The 10,847-nt window shown below is 42.3% G+C and overlaps 1 protein-coding gene across 1 annotated transcript; it reads right to left on the reverse strand.

The window, feature by feature from the left end:
- Positions 1–3,614: 3,614 nt before the first annotated feature.
- Positions 3,615–10,847, reverse strand: mmp21 (matrix metallopeptidase 21). The gene is made up of 7 exons (XM_060893812.1): positions 10,650–10,847; positions 9,221–9,923; positions 8,112–8,251; positions 6,877–7,018; positions 4,643–4,900; positions 3,988–4,160; positions 3,615–3,917 (listed from the first exon to the last, which is right to left on the reverse strand). The coding sequence occupies exons 1-7, from the start codon at positions 10,794–10,796 to the stop codon at positions 3,615–3,617; spliced, it is 1,866 nt and encodes a 621-aa protein (XP_060749795.1). The 5' UTR covers positions 10,797–10,847.

Genomic DNA, 10,847 nt, shown 5'->3' on the forward strand with positions numbered 1-10,847 from the left:
ATTATACACTGTGTATATATTTACATTATACGCTGTGTATATATTTACATTATACACTGTGTATATATTTACATTATACGCTGTGTATATATTTACATTATAAAATGTGTATATATTTACATTATACGCTGTGTATATATTTACATTATACACTGTGTATATATTTACATTATACGCTGTGTATATATTTACATTATACGCTGTGTATATATTTACATTATACGCTGTGTATATATTTACATTATACACTGTGTATATATTTACATTATACACTGTGTATATATTTACATTATACACTGTGTATATATTTACATTATACACTGTGTATATATTTACATTATACGCTGTGTATATATTTACATTATACACTGTGTATATATTTACATTATACACTGTGTATATATTTACATTATACGCTGTGTATATATTTACATTATACACTGTGTATATATTTACATTATACACTGTGTATATATTTGTTTCTGATTTGCAGGATTGAGTGTTATCTTGTGAATTTGTTCATGACGTCCTGTCATTTTATTTCCAGCTCGGATACAGTAAAGAGATCAAAGGAACAGAATAAAATGTGCGTGTGTTGCTGCAGCTCCCTCTAGCGGTCACTTAATCGTAGTATTAATAGTGATCGATGTGTGATGATTGTAAAATCAGTAAGAGCATGAAAGGGGAGAAGTGTAACACTATAACCTTGGGCACACACACACACACACACACACACACACACACACACACACACACACACACCTGCTTGGCCAGGTATGTTCTCACTCACACAGTGTGTTCAGGTTGCTGCTCACACTGAATTGTTGTGGTCAGAAGTTGTGATGTAAGTTGATGACTGAACGTCTTCTTCACGTCTCACTCCACAGAGGTGTTAATATGAAGCTCATATGAAAGTAAACACTCAGGACTTTATTTGTAGAGTTTCATCACTATTTCTGTTTTTCTCTACAATACTACAGCTGATAGATTTACAGAAAAGATCCAGAAAAACAAAGACGTGTTTTTTCTCCACACAGATGTTTGTATGTTCAGAGTAAATGTTGATATCAAACCCATTTCTGCTCTCTGAGAAGCTCCGAGTGTTTGTTCATCTAATAATCAGCTCAGATTTCTCTTCAACACTAAAATTCAGTGTGAGATTATAAACAGAGGGACAAACACACGTCTAAAACACACTGAAAGTCACAGAGTCCTGACTCACTTTAGATCAGACTCACTTTAGATCAGACTCACTTTAGATCAGACTCACTTTAGATCAGACTCACTTTAGAGCAGACTCACTTTAGATCAGACTCACTTTAGAGCAGACTCACTTTAGATCAGACTCACTTTAGATCAGACTCACTTTAGAGCAGACTCACTTTAGATCAGACTCACTTTAGATCAGACTCACTTTAAAGCAGACTCACTTTAGATCAGACTCACTTTAGAGCAGACTCACTTTAGATCAGACTCACTTTAGATCAGACTCACTTTAGATCAGACTCAACCTCAGATGATTATTTTTAAAATATACCATACGTCTGTATACTTTAGACATCAGTGTGCTGGTAAAACTGTTAAAAAACTGACGAGTGATAAACTATGTGATAGTTCAGTTCAGCAAGCAGTGTGTGTGTGTGTGTGTGTGTGTGTGTGTGTGTGTGTGTGTGTGTGTGTGTGTGTGTGTGTGTGGAACAGGATAAGGTCATACACCAGCGGGAGTTTAATCTGCTCCGGCCAGCAGAGTAACTGAACAGAACAAAGAGTTGAATTGCACACACACCCACTGCATGATCGATGTGCTCCTTCAGCCTCACTTCACTTTAATTGGCTAGAGAAGACACACACACACACACACACACACATACACACACACACACACCCGCACATGCACACGCACACACACACAATCACAATCATACAGAAAACCCAATAATACACTTAAACTGTATATAAACTCTCTTGTAAACTCTCTCTCTCTCTCTCTCTCTCTCTCTCTCTCTCTCTCTTCTTTTCTCTTTCTCTCTCTATTCTTTTCTCTCTCTATTCTTTTCTCTCTCTCTCTCTTTCTCTCTATTCTTTTCTCTCTCACTCTCTCTTCTTTTCTCTCTCTCTCTCTCTATTCTTTTCTCTTTCTATTCTTTTCTCTCTCTCTCTATTCTTTTCTCTCTCTCTATTCTTTTCTCTTTCTATTCTTTTCTCTCTCTCACTATTCTACTCTCTCTCTCTCTATTCATTTCTCTCTCTCTCTCTATTCATTTCTCTCTCTATTCTACTCTCTCTCTCTCTATTCATTTCTCTCAATCTATTCTTTTCTTTCTCTCTATTATTTTCTCTCTCTCTATTCTACTCTCTCTCTCCCTCTATTCTTTTCTCTCTCTCTCTATTCTTTTCTCTCGCTCTCTCTCACTATTCTTTTATCTCTCTCTCTCTCTCTCTCTCTCTCTCTCTCTCTCTCTCTCTCTCTCTCTCTCTCTCTCTCATATATGTATATATATACACACACACACACTTTACGTATGGAGATGTAAAAGTCATCACTTTATTGTTCACGTACAAAAATAACAATTATTTAAGAAAAAAACCTTAAATTCAAACAAACAGGAAGTAAACACTCTGTTTTTGTCTTACACGCATAAATAGGATTATAAATAAGGAGTCAGGGGGATTCGCACACGTGGCAACACACGTCTAAGTCACAGAAATATCGCGGCCCAGAAATATTCACTTCCACAACAGCAGCACTCACGTCACACATGAGTGTACAGATGTTTTTGCTGATAAAGTACGAAATTGTTAGTGTTCTGGTTCCATGACCGCTGCCTCGGATCAAAATGAAAGCGGATCGACGTTCTCCGATCGGCTAAACGTAACATAACTGCTTACAGATCTCGCTCTGTCCGGCGCTCGTGAACGAAACCAGACGTTTATAAGCTGCATTTTTTCCCATAAATGCAATATCAAGAAACTCTGCGATATTGAGAAGGAAAGTTAGTTTTTTACAGGATGCATCGTGTGACATCATCACAACATGCGAATTCAGACGTATCCCAGTTTCGTATACGTGTGTGAACATGAATACAGCTCTTATAGAAAGGCATTACAGATGTGTCTCCACTGCTAGGAGTATAAAAGAAGCAACCTGTGATTATCAGTTCATCTTGTTTTCCACAAGAAAACAAAAATCTTGATGATCATAAAAAACTGATTAGCGTCGTCTGTACGTTAGGTCTGTTTAAGGCATAACGGTTATTCCAAGAGCAGGAAGCTGAATTTAAAAGCCCTCATGAGCTCTCAGTCGCTCGCTAACGGATAAATCGACACTATGAAAGAGGCTGTTTAAAAGATGACACTTTTCTCAACTTCTTTCTTCGTCTCGTCTGTCGCTCGTTTATAACGTTCATTAACGGGTCTCCTGTGTGAAGAGGTTCGTGTCTCGATGTGTAGATGTTTAGACAGATGTGAACACCAGGTGTGAACAAGATTAAAATCAGATCTCCTAATAGTTTTAGATTTTTCCAGATCAATGTGAAAATAAGCTGTTTCTAAAATGATTCAGTATTCATCACGTCGTCATTATGAGCCGTTGTGCCGGTTGTGCTTGTTGTCCGTCATCGGCGTTCGGTTTTCAGGGCGCTGGTGTGGACATCACAGATGTCGAACCACTGCTTCTGCACCTCTCGAGCTGGCAGCAGGCTGTTGTAGGGCAGTGAGCGCTTCATCTTGCGTGCCCTTTTTCCCACCACCCTCCAGTAGGAGGCGCCCTTTATCAGGAAGAGGGTGTTGTGTGAGTAGGAGAAATACGCGGCATCCAGGTTACTTGTGGGATGGTCACCTGGGGTCAGGGCAGGAAACAGCTCGGTCATTTTCTGAGTAGCTGCTAGCTTGTTAGCTTGGACGCTGAACCTATAAACCTGGAGGGAGATTTATGATTTAAATATGACTGAAGTTTGTGTGAACATTTAAACATTTGAACGGTCTTACCAAGGAACCTCTGAAGAAGTAAATGTGAGCATCTCTCCTGTCGTAGTAGGCCGTGTCGACGGGGCTCGGTACGCCTGGGAAGCCCTCGGAGATAAGACGAGGGTAACGTTGGCCATCTGCGTCTTCAGAGAAGACCTGATCGTTCTGGCTGTCGTATCTCCAGTACTGAGATCCTGCAGCAAAACATATCCATCCAGCGCGATCACTCTCTCTCACTCATTTTCTACCGCTTATCCCAACTATCTCGGGTCACGAGGAGCCTGTGCCTACCTCAGGCGTCATCGGGCATCAAGGCAGGATACACCCTGGATGGAGTGCCAATCCATCGCAGGGCACACACACACACACTCATTCACTCACGCAATCACACACTACGGACGATTTTCCAGAGATGCCAATCAACCTACCATGCATGTCTTTGGACCGGGGGGAGGAAACCGGAGTACCCGGAGGAAACCCCCGAGGCACGGGGAGAACATGCAAACTCCACACACACAAGGTGGAGGCAGGAATCGAACCCCCAACCCTGGAGGTGTGAGGCGAACGTGTTAACCACTAAGCCACCGTGCCCCTTCCAGTGCAATCATATACAGTAAAACAAAATCAATCTTACTTTAACCCATAATTATACTCTCACATTGGGTTTTTGAGTTACCTTTGAAGAAATACGCAGCGTCCGTGTCGCGGCTCCACACGTGCACGTAGGCGTCCACGCCGGAAGACGGGAGTCCGTGCCAACCGACCTGCACGGAGACGGGATCTCCGTAACGTGTTCTGTTGCTGCGGTTCTCATAGAGCCAGTACAAACCGTTACGCATGAAGTAGGTGTTAAAGCGCACGACCACTTCACCATACGCCGTTCTCTCCTTTCTGATCCAATCGAACACAGTGCTGAAGCGACCGCCGCAGCCTCCTGTGAGTGGAGGAACAGAAGGAAGCAGAAAGACTGAGCACAGACTCAGAACTCAGGCTGAAGCTTAAATATCGCTTGCTGGGTTTATATTTCGTATATTTATATTCAAACATTTGGCAAATGCTTTGATCCAAAACCGGTAGAACTTTGATGAGCAGATTATGGGCCGTGCTGATGGTAGATGAAACGTTCCTCAGTCTGTATGAATTTGCCTGCAGTCAATCGATCATGTAAATCTACATATCTAACATCAAGAGATGCGTTGGACATCATCACAGAAACATTTCCAAAGAGGTAAGTTTTCATTCACAGAGTAACACCAGTCCTACGCAGCACTGAGTGGAACCTGTACTGATGTCTGATTCTTGACAGGAAATGACAGACTTTATTTACAAGCCATTAGAGCACTTTTTAAAGCTGAGTTTTACTTTCAGGAGCCGAAACGATCGGCGACATGAGGGCCAGTCGGCGCTAATGAACCTCGCGGTACACGTCCCATTATAGCGCTGATGGATGTGACAGCAGCTGCTCTGCTGGGAGTCGCTTGGGCAGAACGTGATGTTTCACGCTTGCCTTTTCTGAAGCAAAGTGATCATTATCCTTAATGAATTGTCATCTGGAGAGACTTATAATCGCAATCTGTCAGCCACTTTACAGTTGATTTATAATTAATGCCTAGATAGATAGATAGATAGATAGATAGATAGATAGATAGATAGATAGATAGATAGATAGATAGATAGATAGATAGATATATTAATTATGAATCATTAGAGCTTTATTTATTTATTTATTTATTTAGTAATGGCATAATGAAAATTCATTTTTCAAACAAACTAGCTAGCAAACATAAGTTAGCTTTGGGTTTTTAATGTCATATCAGTTATTAATACAGATCAAAAACGCAGATCAGCTTCCAAAGCTACATCGGTCATGCTAATACACCTGAACTGGTCGTCTTGAACTTCGCTAACCAGTTGAGCGTCATCGTATACAGTGGCACCGCATTGTATTCTAGGACTTTGTGTTGCACCTTTGCACCAATTCACAACCCCGTGACGTTAGATGTCCCTGCAAAATGGTAAGTGAAGAAAGTCCTGCTCTTTTTTTTTCATTTAAACACCATTTTTTACTGCGTTAGCAATAATGACATCTGCTTGTAATCGGTCAAAGCGCCACACAACCGTTAACGTCTCACAGGATTAATAAAAATACAGCACTGGGCTTCTGTTAAAGGTGCCTTTCCACACAAAACCGTTTTTACTTGTATTTTTTGATATGTGTTAGGTCCATATGTGTTTGTGTTGTGTCGTGAATGTGAAAACGCACTGTTACCTCCCCGGTCAGTTCTAGCCACTTAAAAGAAATAAGGGGAGAAATCAGGTCAGTTGGAAAAGCTGCTCAGTGTGACGTAGTAATGATCGAGCTCATTACTATTCATGAGCTCTCCCACTTGAGACCGCGCCCCCAGAATTCGTGTAGCTCAGTGAGTTTCCTATACAGCAAGGATGTCTGAACGTCAACGGGCTTGTGAAGAAGCCGTTCTGCCGCAATTCCAGGTGATTGTAAACAAATTTCCTCTAGCCTAGGATACTTATTGTGTGGGTGAATGAATAGTCATGCTCTCATATCCTAGCGGTTAGCCAATCGGAGCCGAGCAGCATAGCTCATTTGAATATTCATGAGCGCAAATCGAGCTGAGTCTTCCTGCAGGCTTTCTGGCGCAAATCGAGCTGAGTCTTCATGCAGGCTTTCTATACCACACTAGAATGGCTTGAAAAAAATGTTACAGAGTCCATGGTAAACTTCTGACATTACCACAAAAGTAATGAAATACGTGTGGCAGGGCACCTTTAAACACATGTAAATCCTGATGAACTGGATAGGGCTGTGCTCTGTTGTTTGCACACACACACACACACACACACACACACACTCTTCAGGTCACACTCCAGTACACAGTCATTTGTACTTACCGTAGAGGTTCTGAATGGCCTTCCTGTCGAGCCAGTCGAGCTCAAAGCCGTCATCCTGTGGTCGATAGCTGGGCTGCATGATGGATCCTGAGCGGTAAATGTGAGGAAGACCCAGCACGTGGCCGATCTCATGCACAGCTACCTGCAAAACATCAGCCAAAAATTCAATATAAGCTCTACAAATATTAGAGATTTTTATGCCATTAGTGAAGGATGTTTTTTCTCTATTTGTTCACATCTGTTTCTCATTTCTGTCCGTGCTCAGGTTATGACCCCCCACTGTGTGTGTAAACTCATGGTAGAAACTATTAAACAAAGTAACGTCATAAAGTTCCAGAATTTTGCTGGGGTGCAGTGTGTGTTCAGTAAGTATTCATTTATATTCATTTAAAGTTCTATTTTTAAAAACACCCAGCCTTCCTTTAACATAGCATACATGGACTTAGGGACTTAATGGCACATAGGCCACGCCTCCTACGTTACTGGACATTTTGTGGGAGTAGGCCACAATCATTTAATAGAGGGTAAATGGGACATATTCCACACCTCCTGAACTGTGAGTTAATGAAACATAAGCCATGTCTTGTACAGTGAGCTGAGTAGCACATAGACCACACATCCCAAATGGGGCTGAATGGAACATCGGCCATGCGTTCTTCCTTGGGGCTAAATGTGACATAGGCCACACCTCCATCACAGGGGTTAACTGACCGATAACATAGGCCACACCTCCTTTACTGGGGCTAAATGGAACATAGGCCACACCTCCTTTACTGGGGCTGAAGTAAACATAGGCCACGCCTCTTTCACTAGGGCTGAATTGAACATAGGCCACGCCTCCTTTACTGGGCTAAACAGAACATAGGCCACACCTCCTTCACAGGGACTGAATGAAACATAGGCCACACTTCCATCACAGGGATTAAGATGTTTCGGCCACACGTCCTTCAGTGGGGCCGAATGGAACATAGGCCACGCCTCCTTCACAAGGACTGAATGAAACATTGGCCACACCTCCTTCACAGGGTTTAACATGTTTTGGCCGCACCTCCTTCACTGGGGATGAATAGAACATAGGCCACGCCTACTTCACTGAGGCAATAAGGAATATAAACCACACCTACTTTGCTGGGAATTAATTAAGAACACACAAACCACGTCTTCTTCAGTGGAGTCGAACAGAACCACATGCCACACCTCCTTTACTGGGACTCCATTCAGATTTCGAGTCTTACCTTAAGCAAGCTGATCCCGTTTCCAGCGTTGGGAGCGGTGAAATGTTCATCATCATCAAAATGGATGTCACCCAGAAACCAGGCATGAGCAAACTCCCTTCCAGCACCATCAAAACTCTGAGCGCATCCAAAGTGGCGACCTTAGTGGGAGAGAACAATGCTGTGATCTACCGTACATCCTCCTCCTCTGACTATCTGATGAGATGATTATAAGTGTATGAAGTGAGCTGTGATTCCAGCACGGCAGACTCGACAGCTACTATAGTACAGGAGGATAAAACTCTGACACGAATCTACAGTCGCGCTATTCAGAGATAACAATGCAGGTATTCAGCGCTTTCCTGTTTAATCATATTTCAGTAATGAGCTCTTTCCCTGAACAAAAGGAAGATCGTTAGTGAAATTAAATCGCGGTTGAAACAAAACCCCAAACCCTGTAGACACATTTAAAACACACTGAATATAAAGAGCTCAACACGGTATATACGGTATACAAAGGATTAACGCTGCACTTACTAACATGAGCTCAGATTGTTTTTGTAACAAATCTGTCACTTCATTAATTAAATAATAGCTATAGCACTTTAGCATTTTAGTTATTAGCATTTCAGATCTAATCAAACCTAGTTTGACGTAATGCTACAATTATATACGTGACTTAAAACGATTAACTATTTACACATATTAAAGAACATTACACTACAAGATATACAAGATTTACATGCTCATATTTCTGCTTCTCCTGTTGTGTTAAGGAATATTTCACCCAACCATGCAAATGTTGCTAATAATTAATTAAAGCTGCAGGACACCAGCTTGAATTATGCAAATGAGGCCATGCTAATAGTCCCTGCTGCTTCATTAATAGCCTCATTAGGATGTTAATTTGCCCCTCGTCTTCAGTTCGGGTCAAAGTGACCCATTTAAATTCTGTTAAAATGATTTTTCCACATGACACTTTTTGTGTATTGTGTAATGAATGTGAACAATGTGTTTTAATCGGTATGCTCGTTTAAATACGGAGATGATGTGTGGATCTTTTCGATCTGTTAGATGCTCTGTTTTTATTAGTGTTTAATATATCAGACCACAATGAAGAAGAGCATCACCTGTGCCGAAGCCCAGCCTGATGTCGATCTCGTCCGGTGGTGAATGCAGATCCTCTATGAACTGCAGAGGTGAGATTTCGCTCCACATCCTAAAAGCCAGCCTGAAGATGTGGCGCTGCTCTTCCACCGAGAGCTGGCTGCTGTAGCCTTCACCAATCAGTCTCCATGTCAGGATGTTCTTAGAGAACGCAGCATGACCCCACAACGCATTGGTGCTTCTTTTAATCCTACTGCTCTTACGTATCGGTGTCTGTAGGTGGTGCTGTTTTTCTGTCTCTGCTTCGTCAGAGGTGTTGTTCTGAGCTACGTCGATGTCTGTGTTGTTACTCTGTGGTGTCGCTGTGATGTTAAAAGGCTCAGAGGATTCGTTTAGGTCCTCTGCAGTAGTGCTGGTCTCCGTGGTTTCAATCTGGTCCTCTTCCTTGTCAGAGACGCCACATCGTGGTTTGTTCATGGCCACCTTCGTGGCGTCATCGAACACACCTGTAACGGGTAAACCAGACACTTGCTGGAACTCCAGCAGAGCTCCGATAAAGTCAGGTGACTCTGGGAGATGTTGGGTGTCCTCCGAGTGAGTAAAGGAAGTCTGGTCCTGAACTGTGTCCTCTAAGAAGATGTCAGAATCAGTTAAAGTATCGACTCCGGGGCTTTGTGTGTGTTCCCAATTCACTGGTTTCATAAACCCATACTTGAAGAGGAAGTGCTAAAGATGGAATGAAAGAACAGAAAACTCATTCTGTCAGAAACCAAACTCAGTAGTCTTCAGAACACATAATACATTTGCATAAAAGCAATCCAAAATGCTAAAAAAACTATAGTAGGCAGCTTCAGGCCAACAAACCAATAATGGGTTATCACCAAATAATATAGATCTTCCAGACTGGACACAGGAGGCTCCAGGCTGCACAGAAACAGCTCCAGGTTAGAGACAAGGAGGTCCAGATTGGACAAAGGCAACCTCTGGCTGGTCAGAAGAAGGACAGGCTCAATGTCTCAGAGGAGACCGTTGGCAGGATGGACTCACACGCCTGGCACAGGGTTGTGGGGTACGTGGAGTCTATCCCAAGTTACTCAGGGCACAAGATATGGAGCAGTTTGAAGGGGGTACCAGCACATTGCAGGGCACAATCGCTCACACACTCTCACACTACTACATACACTACAGACAATTTAGAGATGGCAATCAACCTACAAGGCATGGACTGGAGGAGGAGGCTGGAGTACCTGGAGGAAATCCACAGATCTCAGGGAGAACATGCAAAAACTCCTTAAACACAGGGTTTGCGAGACCCAGAGATGCGAGGCAAATGTACTAACAAATATTGTATGAATTAAAAATATGTACATTTTTTGAAAGAATTAACCAAAGGCTTACTATAACCATGTAGCTGAGGTTGTTGCAGTAGAACAGTGTGTTTCTCTTCCTAACCTGAGCAGTGTCCATATCAGTGACGAGCTCAGCCAGGTGAGAGGAGAACATCTCTACATCCGAATGATCTCGACTGTGGAACAGTTTCTCTGATACGCTGGAGCCCATGAAGGCCATGAAGACCAAACAGATCTGTGATGACATCATTAGCTGGAAGCGAAACGATCTAATAATGAATAATGAATGATGAAATTTAAA

This window comes from Tachysurus vachellii, chromosome 2 (assembly GCF_030014155.1).
Source record: "Tachysurus vachellii isolate PV-2020 chromosome 2, HZAU_Pvac_v1, whole genome shotgun sequence".
Classification (NCBI taxonomy): Eukaryota; Metazoa; Chordata; class Actinopteri; order Siluriformes; family Bagridae; genus Tachysurus; species Tachysurus vachellii.

Coding starts and splice junctions, on each gene's coding strand:
- mmp21 (XM_060893812.1), bottom strand. CDS start 10,796: ATGATGTCATCACAGATCTGTTTGGTCTTCATGGCCTTCATGGGCTCC. Junction 8,252..9,220: donor CAGGCTGGGCTTCGGCACAG/GTGATGCTCTTC, acceptor TCTCCCACTAAG/GTCGCCACTTTGGATGCGCT. Junction 4,161..4,642: donor CGCTGCGTATTTCTTCAAAG/GTAACTCAAAAA, acceptor GTTTTGCTGCAG/GATCTCAGTACTGGAGATAC.